At 38.9% G+C, this 23307-nt stretch overlaps 1 protein-coding gene across 1 annotated transcript; it reads left to right on the forward strand.

Annotated features, from left to right (window-relative positions):
* Positions 1-688: 688 nt before the first annotated feature.
* LOC146628744 (heat shock protein 30-like) lies at positions 689-1586 on the forward strand. Its single transcript, XM_085358046.1, has one exon. It carries the CDS (start codon positions 776-778, stop codon positions 1412-1414), a length of 639 nt encoding a protein of 212 aa, XP_085214172.1. The 5' UTR covers positions 689-775; the 3' UTR covers positions 1415-1586.
* Positions 1587-23307: the final 21721 nt, after the last annotated feature.

Raw genomic sequence — 23307 nt, forward strand, 5'->3', positions numbered from 1 at the left:
AACACAGAGACATCAGCTCAGTATGCAATCCACAAAGACATGAAAAATTAAACATACAAAGGACATTGTTATTTATAGAAGTTCAATAAGTCTTTTTATTTTAAATTCACTTTCATTCATTCATTTGAAGAAATTTGTGCAAACATTCAAGCATAAAATAACAATGATTCAAAGATGCATTTAATCATGTTTAATGTCAGTTTATTTGTACTTCAAATATTGTTCAAAATTATCATTCACACTACAGCTAATAATTACTTTCACTGGTAAAACCGTTCATGAGCTTAACCTGCTGAGACTGTTTGTCTGTTATCAAACTGTGAGAAATGTAATGAGCTATGATATAATCCAGTCTACCTGTATGAGAACTTGTTTTACAAACAAAATAAGTGGTTTCAAAGATGACGTTTATTTTTTATTTATTTTTTATTTATTTATTTTATTTTTTATACTCTGGTACACCGAGCCCCAACCACCCAGGAGCAATTGGAAGTTCATCCCAAACCACTTCTGCACTGTCAGGAAATTAATTCTAGTAGCAAACTTCCTGATGGAACAGGAAAGACTGAGTAAAGAAACAGCTCCATCATGTGGAGATCTGTGGCAAATGCAGGAAAGTTCCCGAAGACTCTGGAACTCCTCCACTTAGTATATATAAACTGGGACAGTCTCACTGCTGAGACAGAAAGCAAGACAAGCAACACCAAGAAGACAACAGACACCTGAACAGTGTTTCATCTCACAAGAAGAGGACTCAACACTAAACCCACTGAAGATGCTGTGCTCTCATGGAGTCCAGTCTGCACTCAGTCCATTCATGGACTTCTACTGGCCTGTGCGCAGTCTGTGGCCAGAGATCAAGCCTCTGTTCTACCAGCAGGATCTCCTGCAGAGAAACCTACAGGAGCTGTGCAGCAGTCTGGAGCTGATGGATAAACTTCAACACAGGATCCTGGAGGAGACAGATCCTTTCCAAAGCAGCATGGCTGTGCAGCCAGTTGCCGTCCAGCTGGAGAAAGAGGGAGACAAGTTTGCTCTGATGCTGGACACTCGAGGCTTTTCCCCAGAGGAGCTGTCTGTCAGGCAGGTGGGCAGGAAGCTGAGAGTCAGTGGCAAGACAGAGAAGAAGCAGGAGGATGGGAAAGGCTCGTACTCTTACAGACTGCAGGAGTTCAGACAGGAGTTTGATCTGCCTGAAGGACTGAACCCTCAAGCCATCACGTGCCACCTGTCTCCAGATGGGAAGCTCCACATCCAGGCAGCCAAAGCTCCGTGTGTTGAAGAGGCTGAGAGAGAGCTGACTATCAAGAGGAGCTCAGAGGACAAAGCACAGCAGAGTGTGTGTTCACAGGCAGAAGACAGCAGGACAGAGACACACAGCAGCACACAGGACAAACCTGAAAACATGGACTGATTGTTGTTTATACCAGTGTCAAATGAAACATTTTAATGTAATTTTTTTTCAAAATATGAATCCACTTTCTCTTTTAACTGCTTTTATTAAATGTATTACCATGGGGTAACCAAGGTAAACCATGGTTTACTCTTTTGTTCATAATAATGCTTCAAAAATAAAATAAAATTTTTACTCACATAATTATTTTATATTATAAACCTTTAAAAATAAAACTGTTTTCACTGAAAGTAGGAAAATGTTAAATAACCACTATTGTTTCCATTTTGGACAATTGCTGCGCATGTTTAGCATTCTAAACTTTCAATAGAACTGAGTTTACAGACAGTCAGAAACAAGTATGTAGATGGATTCTATGTTTAACTAGAAAGAGTCAACGAAAAGTAAAAGACTGTAAAATTTTTACATATTTCTTAAAGTGAGATTTTGGCCTTAGAATAAACGTCTTTATTTTAAAAATAAACATCAGCAGGACAGAAACTCAGAGCAACACACAGCACTAAGCTGAAAACATTAATGTTGATGATATTGTAAAATAGATTTGGATATAACTGTTCAACATATAAAATGTCTGTACTTTTTTCTTTTTTAACTGAGTTTTAGTCGTTCATATGTTATTATAGCAATGTAAAATTATTCATGCTTTATTTCACTGTCTCATGCACTTTTGTATTGTCATGGTGATATCATTAATAAATTAAAAGCCCACCTGTACCACTTACATATTACTTATATACTACTTATATATATAAGTAGTATAAAACCCTGATATTTTTTATTTATTTATTTATTAACCTTTATTTAACCAGGAAGATCCCATTGAGATTAAAAACCTCTTTTTCAAGGGAGACCTGGGCAAGATAGGCAGCAGCAGATGTCTCACAGTTACAGAAATTACTCAAACACAGGCAGCAACAACACACATGCAACAATAAGTGAAAGAATACAAATAAAATAAAAAATAAAATTCAAATAAGAATAAAAAAGTCAGTTAAAATGACAATCAATCTAATTGAAACAGTTACATGTTATGGACTTGGCCTCAAGGATTCGTAGTTTAGATTTAAAAGCACTTAATGAAATGAAATGAAATATCCACTAGATGTCACATTTAGACCAATAATGTCCACTGGGCTTGTCTCACTCTGTGCAACGAGGAGTTTGTTTTCAAAACAAATCTTTGAGTTGACCACAGGGTGATCCATATGGGAGGACCTTTTTTTATGAGTGTTAAAGTATGAGAACAGGTACTTAGATCACTTTTTTAGACTCCATTATCAAGAAGCATATCACCTTGAAAAGTACACTCAACAAAAATATAAACGCAACACCTTTGTTACTGCTCCCATTCCCCATGGGATGGACGTAGAGACCTAAAATTCATTCCAGATACACAATATAACCATCCCTCCCAAACAGTGGTCACAAATCAGTCCAAATGTGTGGTAGTGGGCACATCTGCTATATTGAGATAATCCATCCCACCTCACAGGTGTGCCACATCAGGATGCTGATCTGACATCATGAGTAGTGCACAGGTGTACCTCAGACTGCCCACAACAAAAGGCCACCCTGGAATGTGCAGTTTTTTGCGCTATTGGGGGTCTGGGGACCCAGAACCGGTCAGTATCTGGTGTGACCACCATTTGCCTCATGCAGTGCAACACATCGTCGCATGGAGTCTATCAGATTGTCAATTGTGGCCTGTGGAATGTTGGTCCACTCCACTTCAATGGCTGTGCGAGGTTGTTGGATATTCGTGGGAACTGGTACACGCTGTCGTATGCGCCGGTCAAGCACATCCCGAACATGCTCAATGGGTGACATGTCCGGTGAGTATGCTGGCCATGCAAGAACTGGGACATTCTCAGCTGCCATCTGCCCTGAACAATGTGAACCATGATTCATCCGTGAAGCGCACACCTCTCCAACGTGCCAGACGCCATCGAATGTGAGCATTTGCCCACACAAGTCTGTTACGGCGACGAGCTGGAGTCAGGTCAAGACCCCGATGAGGACGACGGGCATGCAGTTGAGCGTCCCTGAGACGGTTTCTGACAGTTTGTGCAGAAATTGTTTGGTTGTGCAAACCAATTGTTCCAGCAGCTGTCTGGGTGGCTGGTCTCAGACGATCTTGGAGGTGAACCTGCTGGATGTGGAGGTCCTGGGCTGGTGTGGTTACACGAGGTCTGCGGTTGTGAGGCCGGTTGGATGTGCTGCCATATTCTCTGAAACGCCTGTGGAGACGGCTTATGGTTGAGAAATGAACATTCAATGCACGGGCGACAGATCTGGTTGACATTCCTGCTGTCAGCATGCCAATTGCACGCTCCCTCATTGCTTGTGGCATCTGTGGCATTTTGCTGTGAGACAAAACTGCACATTCCAGGGTGGCCTTTTGTTGTGGGCAGTCTGAGGTACACCTGTGCACTACTCATGATGTCAGATCAGCATCCTGATGTGGCACACCTGTGAGGTGGGATGGATTATCTCAATATAGCAGATGTGCCCACTACCACACATTTGGACTGATTTGTGACCACTGTTTGGGAGGGATGGTTATATTGTGTATCTGGAATGAATTTTAGGTCTCTACGTCCATCCCATGGGGAATGGGAGCAGTAACAAAGGTGTTGCGTTTATATTTTTGTTGAGTGTAGATCCAGAGTATGAATTGTAATACGCAAATGTTTTGTTCTTATTCTTGTGAAGAAGAAATCTTCTTTTGTGATAATGTTAATGATGAGCAGAATTATCTTACTTTATCTTGTAAAAAGATGCTTGAATTTCACATCATCCAACCCCCACTGGTTGTCTCCCCCATCATCCTTGAAATAATTCTAATGTTAGCTAAAGCACTAACCCAAAACAATGAAGCAATTTTAGTGCTTTTCCCTTGTATTGTTCACAAGTTAATGTCACCTATTACCTTGGGTATTTGGTCTCTCCCCCCGCTCCAGTTAGACTGTCAGGGCTTTTCTTTCCCAAGATTAAATGGAGTCCCCGTAAACGTGGCGAAACAGGGGTGGAGGACCACAGTATCATACTTTGGGCACTTACTCAGCTTGTGCGTTATATTCTATTTGTGGCGCTGCCCTTTGTTTTTCAGGCTAGTGTTGACAGATTATTTATTTAAGAGATCTTTAAATATCAAAGGTCTATTCCCATAATCATTCCACTATCCCTCCCTTCTTAAAAGTTTCTTTTATCTCATCTCCTGTTATGTCCTCCTTTCTTGTCTTGTCTTCAACATTTACTACACATTTATCTGATCTCCTCCTTTCCTCTCCTCTTGGTATAGCCATTATGCTAGTTTTGGCTGCACATTAGAACCTTTACCGATTCTTCATCACTCCTGTTCCCCCCCCCCCCCCACCCCCCTTTTGTTCCCATCCAATTCCAACACCCTCCTATATCATCCCTGCCCTCCTTTTTCTTCCTCACATTCAGTGCATCCATGTTTTTTCGCTTGTAACGCTTCCACTCCCTTCCCTCCTGTTGCCGACATTTTAACTGACTCCTAATTGACTGGGTGTGTTTAAAGCAGACAGCTTTTATTGCTATTACAAAAGCCTGCGAATCTATTTGGTGTATGCAAAAAATGATGCAGACACCATGGCGGAAACATGTTACAAAGCTTCAGCACAACATGGCACCTCATTAAAAATGACAATTATAAAGTTATTAAAGGTTGTATTTTGCAGACTCTGGTGTCAATTATTTTGTGCTTGACAAGCAATATACAACTACAGTATATTTCAAAAAGGCATCTTTGCTGCAGATTTGGCTGAACAGTCCTGCACAAAAATTTTATTTTTTACATTCTTTTTGCAGAATTTGGATTAACTGTATTGTAAAATTTTTTACAATGGCATATTTGAATAATATTAACTGTATATGTAAACAATATTTGCTCTCAGTATAAATCTGTTTAGCACTGCAATGCAGTTATTTTTCATTTCCTTATAGCAGTATTTTGTTCTTTTTTTTTTTTTTTTTTTTTTTTTTGTGTCCCGTTTGGATCTTTAGCCATCAGAATTGTTGTCTTAAGGCCAAGAAAGATGCCAAGCGGATTTATTTTACCAAGTGGATCATCATGGCCTTGCCATATTGGTCCATTTGATTGACCTTTATTATAATTATGAATTTATTTTATTTTCGGTTGCTACAAACGGGACAGACATGACTGGGGGATAGGACAGGGAGAAAGAATGAAAGAAAGAGAGGGAGAGAAAGAAAACCAAAGGGGAGAAGAGACGGTGAGAAGGGGGGGAAGAAAGAAAGAAAAACAAACAAAACACCTGGATCACCTGTATGGAGAAGAAAAAAAACAGAAGAGAAAGCAAACAACAAAAAAAGCAACATAATAAAAAACGGCACCATCACAATAAACTAGCTAGCAGTAGATATCAGTAGATACTAAATAATAAACGATATTGTGCAGCACGCAAGATAGACAGCGCACAATGTGCTTTGAGGCAGCAGCCAAGAAAGCTGTAGTCCGCGTCTGTGAACACCCGTGTGTACACCTCTGTGCATACCTGTGTGGATCAGCATGCTTGTATTCCAAAGGTTTCTCCATGTAACGATCTGCTAGGGAGTGTGGGGGGGGGCCACAGCCCCGTCCACCAGGGTATGAAGCAGGTATGGAGGAGATCCACGCCCCAGATATCCAGAGGCCCCAGAGTACGAGGACCCGAGGAGGACCACCAAAGGGGGGGGGAACCGTGCCACCTTCCTGGGAAGAGCTGAGTAGAGCCCCAAACGAGAGGTCACCCAGCAGCTATGGAGCAGAGGCCAGAGGGGGCTGCAGTGGCGTGCCCGCGGGCTCTGCCGGCAGCCAGCTGTGCCAGAGAGGACCGAGCTTCAGGCCCAGAGGCCAGAGGCCTGAGGGCATCCTACCCCCCGGAAGGAGCCCAGCCAGGCCACAGGTGCCAGGCCCCGGCAATCGGCCATCAGGAGTGAGCCGGTACATACATGTTTTTGAAATAATAGGTATCTTTCATCATTCCATCCATCCAGGGCCATGCTTGAGCTCACATAGGTATCTGAACCTTAATGTTGACATGTGATATGTCGAGAGAGGCATGGAGAATATTCATCATCTTTCATATATTATAAATATATATTGATGGATTAAAAAATACAATGAAAAGCTTATGGAACCTTTTAATAGGGTTATACAACCCATAACATGGAAAGAAGAGCAAAAGACTAAATGCAGAAAGAACAAAAATCACAAGTGACAGATGGTCAGTGAAACTGATTGAAATACAAATTTCTTAAATTAAAGAGAATTTCCTTGGAAAAGAAACATTTACTGATCTTACAAACATGTATTACATTCGCAACACAAAACATAACATTGAAAACATGTTGAAAATTTTTTCCCACTGTTTAAAGTAGAATCCCCTCTTCTTTTAACAACTGCCTTTAAATGTCTGGGAACTGTTGCTGGACTTTTGGGAGAGGAATGTTGCCCCATTCTTGTCTGGCAAGAATTCTAGCTGGATGATTCTAGCTGCTCAACAGTCCTGGCTCCATTTTGTCATATTTTTCTTTCCATGATGCACCAAATGTTTACAGTTGGTGAAAGGTCTGCACCTGGCCTATCCTACCATGAAACCATGTTGTTAACTATATTGTCTTTCTGAAATATCAAAAGCCTTCACTAGACATCATCTGGAGAGATGTGCAAGCTGGTAATTCCATAGGCACTGATGCAAATTCAAGTTGCAGGCTTTTGAACTGAGGGTTGATAACAAGGTAGATGGTCCAGTTGCTTCCATGTTTTCCAAAAAGAATTTCAACAACAGAAGGATTGTATGCAGTCTGTGAGCCTGTGCAGTTATTTTCATGACAGAATCATAACTGTTTCAAATGCACTGCCACGTGAGGGTCTAAAGAGCACAGGCGTCCTACATTGATTTTGGAAGTAAGTGGTTTTGTTCTTGGTTATCTGAAATCCTGCTAGTTGAAGTGGTTCAGTTTGTAGATCTACTCCTGCATCCAGAGTTTTCACAGGGTCTGGCTCGCCATCAGTATCCGGAACCAACTTCGGGACAGGCTCCAGAATCACAAAAAACCCAGTCTGCACATACAGTACAGAACAATGAACAAAATAGTTCCTGCAGTTGTGTCTAAATAAAATGAGATGTCATTCAAAATCATCTACAATGTTGTTTTAAAAATTGTATTGCTTTACAGAATTATGATCAAATATATTTATATACCCCCTTTTAAGGCATGTGTAATCAAATTATGAAATGTTTGGAACTTAATTAATTTCAAGCAACTTATTAATATGAATAACCCATAACTGAAATGACAAAGTGCATAAAAGGCACTGATTAACATGTACAACTAAAAGAAAAGTGCATCTATTTCGGTGCATTTGTGAAAGTGCTTAATCAAATAGGCAGTAAAATTAAAAATATAACACTCCATTTCACACACAGTTCAACTACTCCGACCGGCTTTAGATTTTCTTTCTTTTTTTTTTTTTTGACTTGCTCTGCCTTGTTTGCTTACTCAGCAGCTGTGCTTATGTTGCAGTCACGGGACTACGACGAATTAAGGTGTGTTCAAGGGGTGTTGGAATATAACGTGAAAAAATACTAGTAAATATGTCTATAGGGGTTACTCTAACATCCCATTCAAAATGAGCTGATATAAAAAGTTTAATTTTCTCATTTCAAACATTTGATATGTTTTCTGTGGTTTGTTGTGAATAAAATTAATATTTGTGAGATTTGCAAATCATCGCATTCTGTTTTTATTTATGATTTACACAGTGTATGAGATTTCTTGAAGCTGGGGTTGTATTTGATCCCAGAAAATACTATTATTTAAATGCTCTGGACTGGAGAAGTTGTGGTGAAAGCACTGTATATTACTGACTTTTTTGTGATTGTGCAAATTGTTAAATACACAATATAGACAAAAATATTGAACCTCACCATCATCTACGAATCATCTTTGATTCCAGGTGCTTTCAATCCCATGGCTGCAGGTGTATAGAGTCAAGCACCCAGCAATCCAGTCTGACTAAAGGTCTTTAATTTTGTTAATCTATATTTAAAGGAGTGACACATTATACTGGAAAAACCGTTCAACAGGTTTTTTTTTTTTTTTCATATTTTAAATACTTAAATAAGAATCGGAAATAATACCAAACAGGAAAATTATAACTGCATCTCAAAAATTCAGTAACTGGTGTACATTTAAAAACATGTACAGACAAGTTACAATACATGTAGGTAGGTGAATAAAATGTAAACTCTGTGATACTCCCTGTATTTGTTTTATGGTTTATTATGGTTGGTTATGAATCTTTTTTCTTCCTTGTTTTTATTTTTCTCTTTTCCATAACTACTACTTTTGGAAAGACTTTAAAAAACTATTAGTGACCTGGAACATATTATTCAATGCTTGTTTTTTGTGTCTGTGCTTTTTTTATACTCAGGTACGTGATAAATTTCCCTCAGTTACTTATTATGGGAACTTGTTATGCAGGGAATTGTCAAATATTTTTATAAATTAGGCTCACAAAGAGAGTCTTCTACAGCAAGTCCTTGGCTCTGCGCAGGCACACACACACACACACGCACGCACGCACGCACACACACACACACACGTGCACAAAGTTGCACACGTTTCCTGTGTGTCAAGAGTCTCTGGTATTTGAACAGATGTGGGCAGACTAAGCGTGCCTAGATCCCCCCTTCTGACCCGAATGTGCACTTCCTGCACCGAAAGCTAACACCCAGGGAGAACAATCGTAGTCTGTACACTCTGAACACATGCACACACACATACAGAGCACAAACACACACAGTGTATGTTGTTTTCAGATGAGGTGGAAGTGAGAGTGAACTAGTGTTACTCACCCAGGAAATTCACCACACAAATATTAATTGTATTAACCACAATTGGAACACTTTTGAAGCTTCTGTGATGTGATATGTCACAGCTGAGAGCAGAAATTAATTTTGAAAGTCATATCTGTGTAATAACTAAAATGTAGAGAGCCAGTTCTCAGATGGGAAATGCATGCTATGGCAGCGTTTCAGAGTTCACATTCTTTACTTTCCCCTGTGTGTCTGTAAGTGTGTGTTTTAGTAACAGTGAGACATCAAGAAAATAAAAGGCGAGATGGATTGCTGAGGTCAAGCACGAGGAGAGGCGGGCAGCAGAAACAGAGAAAATATGAAAACAGTAGAGAAGAAATATGAGAAGTACATTGAAAAACAGATGGAAAGTGAAACAATAAAGCTGTCATAAGTTAAGATGAAATATAGCAGGGAATACACAGAGCATGATAAGCCAATATGTAATTAAGACAAATTAAATGAAATCAGTGGAAATAAATGAAACTGATGAACAGAAGGACAAAGAAGTGTGGGAACTGTACTGTATGCAGAGAGACAGCAAATACAGAGATATGGAAAGAAACTGAGAAAAAAAAAACAGGGAGCAGGAAAAGAAACAGACATAGAGGTCATGGACTGTAAGCTGAATTCGTGCCAGTGAGGCAAAATGGAAAGCTCAAGCCAGAGTGAGTAAGGGAGGAATGACTTAACCACGCCACCCACAGACATCAAAATGAAACTAATCATTTTTATCCTTTTCTTGCATAAATGTGGTCTGAACAGTTATCCATCAAGCTCAAATAAATGACCTGGGATTTTGAAAACAGGAAGAAAGAGACATTTTTGCTGCTTGGCAAGTTAGCAAAAGAGAACTGCACAGCACAGGCAATGAAATGTGGAATTATTGCACTGGAGTTCAAGTGACATTCAAAGACATTAATTAAGGTTAAATTTGAAATTGATCAGATCAGAGGTTGAAACGGGATATCAATAAAGCATAGCCACAAACAGCTGTCTAGGGGGCATTTGAAGCCAAACATTTTATTTAACCTTGCAGCTGAGGGATCAACTATGGATTTGAAAGCTATGACGAGGTCATAAAATCTTTTTACATGAGTTGTTCTTCAGAGCAAATATCTTTTCCAAGAAAAATCTTTTCTTCTGTGAGTACATTTCCAGTAGTAGAAGTGCTTTTGCTTTGGGGCAAAAGGAGAAAAAAACAAAGAGTGAATTGACAGCAGAACCAGCAGAAAGCTTTGGGCTAGTAGAAATCTTTTTAACCATGATAATACTTGGCCTCAACACTTTCACTGAGTATGAAAATATCTCAACAATCTCAACATGGTGGATTATCATGTATTTATAGTGCCTGACAACTGTGGAGGATTTAACCTCTTGGCCACATTTGTTGTTCTGACATTTTTCCACAACTGAGATTACAATAATTATTTGACAGAAACATCCTCTCAATATTAAGCTGTAACACATTATTATCCATCCATTCATTTTCTTCCACTTATCCAATTAATGGTTGTAGGAGCCTATCTTAGCAAGAGGCGGTGTATGCCCTGGACAGAGTTGACACAGAGACAGACAACCATTCCCACTCACAAACAATTTAGAATCACCAGTTAACCCATGCCTCTTTGGACTGCAGAGTGTGAGGAGGAAACAGGGGAGAACATAATAAATTCTACACATTAGGGCCCCAGCCAGCTGATTTCAACCCAAGACCTTCTCGCTGTGAGGCAACAATGCTAACCACGACCACTATGTTGTGCACTACAGAACCACTATTAGTAGTAGCAGTAGTAGTATGCATGTTGCTATAAACGTTAGCCAGTTTTTTTCTGATAACTTTGCACTGTATTGCCTCCCTACAAAAGCAAGATGGTGAAAAGCAACATGCTAAACTTCACACACAGAAGTCTTTAAAATAGCTGAAGCCATTTTGGCTACATCCATTTTCTATATACAGTTTCTTCAGCTAAGTCTGTTGAAAGCTGACCTAGTTTAAAGTTTTACATTGCTGGAAAAAGCAACCAGGGCCAAGTCCCAGCTCCCTTTATTTGACCCTTTAAGACCTACCATAGAACCAAGTCCACCAGAGCTTATCTTTATATTTTTACATGCTGTAGTGCCATTTTTGGGAGCATTTCAAGTTGCTAGACATCAATACAACCATTATAGCCCAAACTTTAATAAAATGTATGCATTAAGTGCATAATAACTACAAAAATTGCAAAGAAGTGCAATAAACTACAAAAAAATTGAAAATCGTTTTTGTTTTTTTTTACACATATTTTTAGTTAGAGAAATTTAAGAGGTTTATCTCTCAAAACTGTAAATACAAAAAAGTTGCACAAAATAGTTTCCAACAGCAGGAAACTTATTTTAAGTGTCTTCATAGTTTTATTTTTGAGATACACCAATTTTTATATCCTTCAGGAAAAATGAAAATAAATATAATAATGCAAATTTGCAAAAAACAAAAACAAACAAACAACAAAAAACAGCATGTGCATCAAAATAAACTATTTCCAGCAGTGCAATTTGAGTTCTAAGCATCCCAGAAACTATTCAGAAAAGCATAAACACAAACATGACTTTTAAAAACAGCAGTATAGGCTTATAAGGCCCCAAAGGTAAAAAACTACATTTTCCGCGAAAATGACGTCACTTACGGTTTTGGGCAGGTAATGGCGGACATGCGATAGTTCGTGCTGACAACTTATGAAGTGTTACGAACAGCTGATCAGATCGACAAAGCGTGTTTCTGGAATATTATGTTTTTGTTGCTTCAAGTGCTTTTTATGCAATTTTTGCAAAGCTATATGTGGAAGGAAACCGTGACCTAGGGCAAACTAATGGAATAAGATGTAAGTACAACTCCTCCGGTTTCATATGCAAAAAAATTATTGCGCTAGCTTACGTGGTTGCAGTTCTACAGGGGTTTAAAACTGACTGGTTTTAAAGGGTTAATGTGCACAGTTATCCAGTACTATCATTATATACTAAAACGCAGTTGTGTGTGTCTGCATTAGTTTTCACTAGAGTTGTTTTCCAACTCTGTCTCGGAGACAGCATACCTATTTGACTGAGTTCACCTTCTTGGCTTAGAACATAGTCAAAACATTTCAGTCCAGTTACTTTTGTAACACTGCTTACGGTGTTTTAGGCATTGTCACTAGATTCCTGGGCCTCCAGTTTGACATGTCTAACGTTGCACCCATCATCATCACTGATGGCATATGTGTGGTATGGGTCTGTTGTGCATGTGAAGTGGTCAGTGTGTTTTCCCTTACGTCATGGGGCTCTTTAAAATTGTACCCATCAAAATGAAAGGGGAACTGTAACACACAGCTGTTGTTCTGTGCCTGTCTGAACCATTAGCAACTGGAGTTTGCTAACTCCTGACTCTTTTTTTGTTTCCCTTGCATCACCTTTTGAACCCACCAGATTCTCCCAGGTGATACACTCACCTGCCTCATTTCTTCCAGTCACCCAGTCAACTCACCTTTTCCCTCACTAACATTACAAGAGCACTCCAGATCCACTCCGGCTGAGAATTTAGAATTCCAGCCATACTTTTTCTGTTCTTGCTCTGAACTCTTGCCAATTTTTTTTAAATCTCTGCTGCCTTCATTTTCTTTGCCAGCCAACTAGTCAACCTGCCAGCATTTATATTGTCTGTGAGCTTCTGATTTTGTATTTATTAGTAAACCCCCACATAGATCCTCCTTCATGCTTTTCTGACAACCCACTTTGATAGCTATATTAATTTGTGTTCTCATCAATTCTTGATTATTTTAATGCTTTTTTGTTGGCCTCACCTCATCTTGTATCCTAGTCTAATAACTCTCAACATCATTTTCTCCAGGTGTGGAAAGCCTTGACAGATTGTGGGTGGCTAGTACCATCAAGCTTGTTAAAACAATCCCCTGTCCCTGGGATTCGAGTGGTTTTTGGAGATTTTTATATGTTTTGTTTAGTTGTTGTTGTTGTTGTTGTTTTTTTTAATTCTTGCCTACAGCAGGGGTCCGTTCTTCGTACCTCGCTTACTACATCCAAGATCAAATGACACATCCAAGATCAAATCATCGCGCTAACTCTGAGCTCGCTATTCCGGTTCTTCGAACACACCTGTTGTTGACGATTAGTATAGCTGGATGAAGTAATGTGAGATCACTGGGTGGCTTAACAGGGGCTACGCATCGATAGTAGAAACATTGATCGACAACCCTTTGATTGGTCGGCGAAAATGTCGAAGGAGCGCGCTCGGTATTTTTCGGCAGCAGAGCAAGAACTCTTGATTGAGGGATTTCAGGAGTTTCAGAGTTTAATTAAAACGCAAGGGAACACTGCAAAGGCTGCAAAAGCAAGGAGAGAGGGCTGGCAGAAAGTTGCTGACAAATTAAACTCGTAAGTAATTTAATAATAATAATAATAATGGATTGGATTTATATAGCGCTTTTCAAGGCACCCAAAGCGCTTTACAATGCCACTATTCATTCACTCTCACATTCACACACTGGTGGAGGTAAGCTATGGTTGTAGCCACAGCTGCCCTGGGGCAGACGGACAGAAGCGAGGCTGCCATATCGCGCCATCGGCCCCTCTGGCCAACACCAGTAGGCGGTAGGGTAAATTTAGTATATTATATTACATTATATCCTCTTTCACATTAGAGCCACGACAGGTCCCACTAGAACATGGGAACAAGTAAAAGTGAAATATAAGAATATTCTACAAAATGGTAATATTTATCACTTATATTGCTTTTAGTCTCTTGAAAAGAGACCCTGAAATAATCTGTTTGTTTGTTTGTTTATAACAGCAACCAAGAAAAGGGCAGAGCAAAAAAAGACAGGTGGTGGTCCTGCACCCCCTCGTCAACAAGTTGGTTAAGTAAATAATACCCTCACGGGAAAATCGATATCTCTCTATGAGCACACTGTCGCGCTGAGCTAAAGGATCCTGTCTATCCCGCAATATACGCTGAATTCTGAAAACTCTCCTTATCAATCTTGCACCTTCGGCAATGGGTTGCTCGCATATACGGACAGGACATGGCTGCGACAGACTTCCCAAATCCACCTTTGCTTTTATAGCCGTGGTCTCTCATCTTGCTTACATGAAGTAATTTACTATTACTACTCTAAAATATGAATTACATCTGAAATAATCAAAAACATGAAATAGAATGATTAATAGTACATTTCCCTTTTTTTAGGAAATGACCTGTATGTATCTGTATGGAATCAATAAAAGGATCAAGTGCTGCATTATCTTTAGTTACATTGATAATATTTATTTATGGAAAAACAGTGGAAAAATATCGCTGTTGCTTTCGTATAAATGGAGCGGACATACCTGAGTGGCCGCGATCTAATCCTGTTTACATAAAGTAAACCTGCTCCCCAGCAGGTTTACGCTTACGGATCTGTTGCTATGACAGCAAGTCCCGGATGAGCTTCGGGGAACCGAACGATCCAAGATCACGCGAAATCGTCAACAATCAAATCCAGCTAACTTACTTAGCGAGGTACGAAGAACGGACCCCTGGTTTCTATTTCGTTTGCTTGTGGTTCCTTGTTCTGTGTTTTTCTTGATTATTTTTAGAGATTTTGAGATTATTTACACACCCTAGCATTTATTCTTCTTCTATTTAAGTTTCACTCAAGGTTTTGTAGATTCCTAGCCCCCCCCCTCCCCCCAGCTGTTTAACCTTTGGATGTTTTACATCACAATAAATCCTACCATCCAGATGATCCACAGCTGTGTCTATTATTTTCCTCCAATGACCTAACCCCTATTTATAAACTAGTGAGCTGCATTGATTACATTAACTGCTGGATCTCTTGAAACTTCTCAGAAATGAACAGAGACGAGACTGAAATATTTGTTCACATTTATCATCCCTTTCTCTGAAACACAGTGAGCAAGTCAGGACAACTTTAACCAACATACACGGAAACTGAAACATATTATCCCAGTACTGGAGTCATTTTATTGGCTCCTAGTTCTCAATTACTTTTAAAATCCTTCTGTTAGTTCATAAAGCTTTGGACCCCCAGTGCATGTCTGAGTTGTTCAGTGTCTGTAACCTGATTAGGCCTCTCAGGTCATCAGGTGCAGACCTTCCAACTATTCCCAGAATTTGATCTAAGTGAGCTGATGATGCTTTTAGTTACTGTGATCCTGTTCTTTGGAACAAGCTGCCTGGTGACCTGAGGTTAATTGAAACAACAGACTCAAAACTTATTTTTTAATTTTCACAGAGTTGCATTTAATAACTGTGTTTGTGCGTGTGTGTGTGTATGTTGTAGTTTTTGTCTATTTTGTTACTTCAATTGCCTTAAGGCATTGTACACCTACATAGGTTTTTATGTTTGTATCTCATGTTAAGCACATTGAATTTACATGTAAAGAAATGTGGTATATAAATAAAATTGCCATTGTCTCACACATGCTGCATTTGGGTCCTCTCACCTTTAATACACACCTTATGATACGCAATTAAGGCGCTATTAACCAATAGATTTTAAAATAAACCCTAATTAAGACAATTAAGAAAAGAATAATAACTTTGTGGTATTTCACCAAAAAGGCACATAACAGATTTATAAGATTTTTGAGAATTTGCTCCTGTGTTTTATCAGTCTCAAATGAATTGTGCTGACAAACTTTCTTCCATAACCACTGTAGTAAAGTCCAAAATCCCACCATAAACCAGTGCAGTATACAGCTCAGTTGACAAAAACAGCCATGTTAATGACATTAACAGAGTGACTGCAACAAGAAATTTACACAGACAATGCCTGTGTGTGTGTGTGTATGTGTGTGCGTGTGTGATGCATATGAAACTGTGAAAGACACATTACATCACTGTTTCCACAGGAAATCGTGTTTCCAAAACCCTGGTTTTCCACTCTGGAGTCTACCTCATACACAACTCACTTTTCAAGTGTCTCTGTGTCCCACACATGATACTGCAATTGGGAGCAGGGAAGTAAATCAATTTAACTGAATCTTCCAGTGTTGTGTGTCCCACCTACAGAAAAGGGTTAAGTCATTTTTATTTTTATTTCTTACATGTTGGTCTGTTATTGCAAAGAAAATGGAAGTGTTGGCTAGTGCTGTATTTGTTACAAAAGGAAACCACTATGTTTGGTTATTAAAAAAGTAATCAGTCAGAATGGCAAATTATTAACTAATACAGGATAAAATTATTAACAACACATGCTAAACAGGAATAGCAAGATGAAAGAGAGAAGAAAGAAAAGAAATACATAGAGTAACTGATAGGCTAACAATAATGAAAAAGAAAGATGTGCACAATGTTAATTTTGTGAAATCGAACTTATCAAGACCTGCAGTTACTCCATCATAACCTATGATACTGATACTGGATAATACCGTAGTTGTACCTTGTCATACTGGTGATTCAGACAGATAGTGGAGTTCTCTCTGGGAAAGACAAACTGTGAGTGAGAGTGGGCACGTGGAAAATGAAACAGAGGAGAGGAAGGGAGGAGGGAGAAATTATACTTGTGCAGTTAATTATACTTCTTCCTGTCCTCGACCCTCTTGTCCTCAAGCTCCTGACCTGGAAACTGATCAAGGTCTGCTGCCATCGGGGATGTCGCAATCCTTCAAATGCTTCTCAGAGCGAGGACAGAAGAAGGTCCCAGTGAGACTTTGAGCAAGGAACCACAGCTGTATCCTCTGTAAAGATTTAACGGATGGCAACACCCATACAGTCTGACATAGTTAGTTACTGGTCTAGTGATCTGATTGGACTGTACAGTGGAGACTTTAGGAAAGACGCGGGACTGTCTGGTTCAAATACAATATTTGCTGTATACAAGCAGCGCCCCAGTTATAGTTGCTCCTACATTATCAGGAATAAGAACCATATAAGGTCACAATTACTATATCTGTCCATGGGATTTGTTAGTCGTTACTGAAATGTAGGATTCTATTATTATTATTCTTTCCAGACATAATAGCACCATTGAGACCCTGCATGCCAAGAGCAACCTCTGGCTCCTGAATGTGGTGTTGTTACTTGTGAGGATGTCCCATTTGGTAAATGTAGTTCCTCTTCTCTTTGTCTATGTCTATCTATCTCCTGAGAGCTAAGACACACATGTAGTTCACTTCAAGGTATCATGTCACATAATTTGGCTGCAAGATATTACTTTTGGTCAACAGATAGTAATGAAACTATAAAAGAGAAAACATATTGTTGTTGACATTTTGTAAAATTTGTAGAGGGAGACTATTAGAGTTTAAAAAAAAAGTTTTATTTTTTGATCTACAAGCAGAGACTTGGAGAGAAAACCAGCAAAGGATGACTGTGGGAGAAAGGAACACGCTGTGTTTTTCCCCTGACCTCAGACTGAACCAGTGATGAACGTGATAAAAACAAAGAGTGCCAGAAACTTCTATGGGACCAATGATTTACTCCTGTTATAGAGACAAAGACCTGGGTAAATAGAAACTACAGGAGACTAAAGGACTGCTGGTATTATTAATACTAGCCTTTGGAATACAAGGGTAAAATTTTTGGTGTTTTTTCTCCTTTGACTATCCTATTTAAATTCTATTTGTAGGAAAACTGTTGCATGTGTGAGTTTCCAGTTAATTGAAATGGTAATCTTGCAGTCTGATAGCTGTCCACAAGCCGCCTCCTTGAATCACTCCAGAATTCTCTCTTAATATCAATAAACATCAAAGCAAGAAATTTCTAGCTAAAATAGTGTTCGGGGTCATGCACACCAGTCTCTCTTTCTCTCTGTTTCCCCCTTTCCAGCCACAACCTGTTTTTGTGTCACACACAGCTATAATACTTTCTGTTGAATGGTTTTCTTCACTTTTAATTCACAGTGATACAAGTGAATTATTTGAGGGGTACAAAAAATAAATTCATTTTATTTTATGTCCCTTTCTCCCTAAAAGGCTCTGCTTTGTTTGCCTTGGCCAGAATATATGTTTTCATAGGATCTCTGAACGTGACTCAGCTTTCTTTCTGAGAGCAGAACACATCTCATTCAGCGCTAGCTCTTTGTTTTCTTTTTTTACTACCTGTGGATTTTTTCATGAGAATTTGAGTTGCTTAACAAAATACTAAAATTTTGAACAAAATGAACAAAGTTTACAAGTGGATAATATGAGTGTAATCTCACACAATACAAATGAACACCAGTACTTCCTTTTACTGAGTTAGTCAGTAATGTTGTTGTTAAACTGGTTCTTGTGGGCATGTTTTTGTTTTTTTTTTAATTCTGAAACAAAATGTCATTGTAATGAAGCTCTGTACATACATACAAACCAATGGATAAACAAACATTCACAGTCCAAACAAAGAAAGTAGGGCAGTAAACAAGGAGTTTCCTCTGTAAATAATTACATTTGTGATGCATAAATACCTTTCTGTACAGCAAGAATTGTGTAAAATAGACACCAAGGTCAAACACTGAGCATTGCTGACCTAAAATCATAACTTTTTCAAGTAAACCAACTTTTGGGATGACTGAATGATTAGAATTAGGCAGCTCTGGAACAAATATTCATGATTGAGCAATCCTCTCAAGGATTAGTCCCTTGGAAGTCCCCCATGGTGATGGAAAAAGTACCTGAACAGTATAAATTTTAATGTGCTTTTTTTTTTCTTTTCTACTATGAATTTTCCCACAAAGACCAAAGACTTGAAACAAAAACACTTATGCAGAACAAGATGCAAGCCAGAGAAATGCTGGCATCCTTGTACAGCTCTTCAAGTGATATAAACTGACTAATCATTTTATTACTAACTGACTCAGTATGTTTTCACCCGTTTTGCATTCAACTGCACAGTTCTTTTTTATTGCAATAAGATGAAGTAGCTTACGAAAGGCATGATATCACAGGAGAGGAACATGGAAGAGGACTTACCAAACCACAATTGCTCATTTCCAGCTAGTACTGGACAGTTTTTTTTTTAATCGATGCCATTCAAATTACCTTTCCTATAAAGATAAGATAAGATAAGATAACCTTTATTAGTCCCACACGTGGGAAATTTGTTTTGTCTCCAGTGTTGCTTTTTAGAAAACACCTGCATTTCTAAAACGGCAATGTTTTTTTTTTCAGTCATTTCAAACTAAATCAGCCACTACATTTCAATTGTCTTTAATAAAAACTAGAGCTGACTTCCAGGAAATTGCAATCGAAAAAGGCATGTCTTACATTTCTGTGGTTAATGTGCTTTTTGTCAAAATAGGATACATCAACATATGAAACACATGGAATTAACTTGCATGGATCTTAAACTGAAGACCGAGCCTAATTCTAAAGTAGCTTTATTGGACCTATTAATGTTGGCCCACAGGCTTGCTATTTTAGTATACAGAGTGAAAAGTGTCCATGTGGTATGGAAACATTGTAATGATTGTCATTGCTTGGTTCAGCAGACCACTTTTTTCAATATCTGACAAAGTTGGTTCCAGTTTAGCTCAGTGAGAGGGGAAGCAATCACATGCCACATGGGTGAAGGGTAGCAGCCTGGGTGTGAGTCCAATCTGAAGCCCTTTCCTGTCGCTCTCTTTCTCCTGCATTTCGTGTCTCTTCCTTTTCACTATTCAATAAGGTCAAAAAATGCCAAAAAATAAAAAATCTGACAAAGTGCTGTCATTACGTGTCATGAGTGATTTATGGGAAATTCAGTGAAATATAGTGCTTACATGTTAGGAATGTTGCCAAAAAATATAACATTCTTTGCAGAGCAGAAGTGAGCATTTCTTAGTCAAGGTAGGTATTTCCCAATTGTTAGACTGTGAGGAACAACCACAGCTGACTGAACAGCCACTTCGAAGGTGCTTCCTTAACAAAAGGTTACTGAAATAATTTGTATTTTTAGTCACTTGAAAAATCATACATATGATGACATAATGAAAAATAATCAGCTTCTTACTCCGTTCTAAAATTATGTAAATACCACCTCAGATGAACAGCACATGACATATTACACCATTTAATTATTTATTTGACTAAAACTAACCCAAAATGCAAAAACAGTGTGTGAAAAACAGACAGAGACCAGCTATTGGTTCAGCAGCTTTATAGAACATCCATGCAGTCTCTTCTGCTCATCGTTGTTAGTGTGATGTGGGGTCGGAGCCTATCCCAGCTATCATAGGGCGAGAGGCAGGGTACACCCTCGACAGGTGGCCAGTGTGTCGCATGGCTAACATAGAGAGACAGACGACCATTTGCACCCACATTCACACCTATGGGCAATTTAGAATGACCAATTAACCTAACCCCACTAACTACCTGTCTTTGGACTGCTGGAGGAAGTGGGGTACCCCGAGAGAACCCACGCAAACACGAGGAGAACATGCAGACTCCACACAGAAAGACCCCTGCCTGATGATGGAACTGAACTCAGGACCTTCTTGCTGTGAGGCAACAGTGCTAATCAACGCCACCATGCTTATAGAACAATTTTAATAAAAATGTTACCTGTAATTGTATTCTGTGTTACTCTGTCAGTTTCTCACATTGTGGAGTATTTTTGGCTCATACCTTATAACATTACTTCAGTTTTTAAAGGTTTGCAGACATTTGTTTATGCACAATTCTTTTAAGGTCCCCACACCATATCCGGTTGAGTTCAGGTCTTTGATTGAACTACTGCAACAGTTTGATTTTTTTTCTTGCTGAAAGCCATACTGTTGCAGATTTGCTGCTGTGCCTGACATCACCGTCTTGCTTTATGACTCTACAATACTTTGGTATACAGACTCAGTGACTGCAATGTGCTCAGTTCCTGTGGCCCCATCATCATGTCCCCATTCCACTGCCAGACAGCTGGTATGAGGTCTTTGTGCTTATATGCTGTGTTTGTTTCATTATAGTAAAACATCTCCACTTTGGTCTATTTCCACTCCTGGGAAGACTGGCAACTGTTTTGTATGTTACTTGTATTTAATATAATTTTTCTCCCTGTGGAATGATGGAGCTTAAGTTGCCATCCAAAGATTCATGGGCGGCTACAATTGATATTTTAAGATCATTACTGATCACCTGAATGGTCCAGGCCAACAAACTACAATTCATCATTGGGAAGATATGTTTTGTTGTTTTTTAAAGAACATTTTTGCACAAGTCTCCATAGTATGCTATCAGACATCAACACTTACAGGTGTCCACTGGCTTACGCAGGATTTATAGTCCCGCAAATGTGTCTGTCTGGACAGAGAGGGGTTTTGACCTATGTGAGATGCACTGCTGTGGAGTCCTCCAAGACGCGCATCCCTGGAAGTGGATGATGTCCGCTCGACCATAAAGCCAGCTTTAGTATGGGCTAGTTCCTAAAGTCTATATGTTGAAACATGGCTAACTCAGCAGGTAAGGTCGTTGACTTGCCTCAAAGTGTGTTTGTGAACTCACTGACAGATAGAGCTAGCAGGCTCATTTGACCTTGTGAAACAGAAACACATGCCCTCTCTATCACTCTCCTTCAGTCTCTTTCAGTGTCACACACACAAAAATGAATGACACTTTGCTTTGATGGTGGGTGATCTGCTAGGATTGACCTCTTATTGAAGTGGAGTGCAACATGTCACCACTTTGATGTAAAAGCACAACAGCTTGTGTGTGTGTGTTCTTACACATTCTTAGCATGCCACAAAAAATGCCACACACAGATACAAATGTCCAGTCTCACATGCATCAGTCATATCTTAAGAAAACCTCCAAATCTCAACGTAAGTATTTTTCACACCATTGATTACTTCTTCAGCTTTTAAAGCGACAGCTTAGTGTTATTTTAAAATGGATATTTCTTATTGTACTGTTTCACTTTTACACTAAGAGCTACAATATACACCTATTATTTAGTATTTAACATGAAAAACTGGGCAGTATTTAAAACTTGATATAATGTCTGAGGCTCTTTATATTAGTTGAGTAATTTCATGAATTTTACAGATTTCAATTCTATATTTAATTTCTATGTAATCAAATTACTTGTTTAATATCTTATTTCATAAATTCTATATTTTGCAAAGTGCTGTGTAATTTTCATATAATTATTTTTCATATGTAAAACAGTTACCTACAGTATGACAGTTACAGTGAGGATTTTCTCTCGCTGAAGCGTGGAAGATATGGAGCGCCTGGGAACTGGTGACAAGCTAGACCAAACTAAAGAGACTGAACTACACAGAGCTGAATGTGACTTTGTTGAAAGAAACAAGGGGTTCTTTTACCTCCATGCGTAGGGACCACCCTCTTTTCCCCTATCCCACCTTTTTTTTTTTTTTTTTAGATTTTTTTAGGCTCTTTATATAGCCATCTTTCTCTCTCTCATTCTCTTTGGCCATCACATCTCTCCCATGCTGACACTTTCTTCTTCTAGGATTCTGGTATAGCAACTGGGAGTGTGTGTTTAATCCACAGGTCCTTGTGTGTGTGTGTGTGTTAGCCAGAGGTCCTGTGGTTGCTGTAACTTCAAAGCTGAAACCAGAGTCTCTCCACAGTCTGCAACGTCCCTATAAATCACACTAACCATTTTTCAGGGGAAACACATGCATACGTGTACACAGCCACAACAGAGGAGGAGATACAAGGAATCATGAAAGTTGAATTTAAACTGTAAGAAATGTCCCAAAAGAAGTATAAGTAACATATACTTTACTTACTGTAACTATACTACAGAGTGTCAAACTGGCTGGAATTTAATAAAGAGGAGCTTTTGGCAGAGGTGGGGTGGAAAAAGTTGAGTAACAGCAGAAGTAAATGTCAGTCTTTCATTCAATTTGCCATAGAATAAACAGGGAGTTCCCAGCCAAGCCCTGAGTAAGTTTATTTTTGTAACTTCCATCTCTATCCTCTGTATTCATCCAATCAATCTTTTCCCTCATGTACATTATCACTATATGCAAGTGGAGAAACAGAAGGTAGATCATGAAGTTATTTTGTTGTTTTAATAGAAGGGACATTGATATCTGTCAGGTTATAATGTCAAGGGCT

This window comes from Diplotaxodon limnothrissa, linkage group LG7 (assembly GCF_057381915.1).
Source record: "Diplotaxodon limnothrissa isolate DT_005_m linkage group LG7, D_limnothrissa_male_GT1.1, whole genome shotgun sequence".
In the NCBI taxonomy this organism is placed as follows: Eukaryota; Metazoa; Chordata; class Actinopteri; order Cichliformes; family Cichlidae; genus Diplotaxodon; species Diplotaxodon limnothrissa.

Bases quoted from the DNA above. Each gene is read 5' to 3' on its own strand.
- LOC146628744 (XM_085358046.1), top strand. From the start codon at position 776: ATGCTGTGCTCTCATGGAGTCCAGTCTGCACTCAGTCCATTCATGGAC.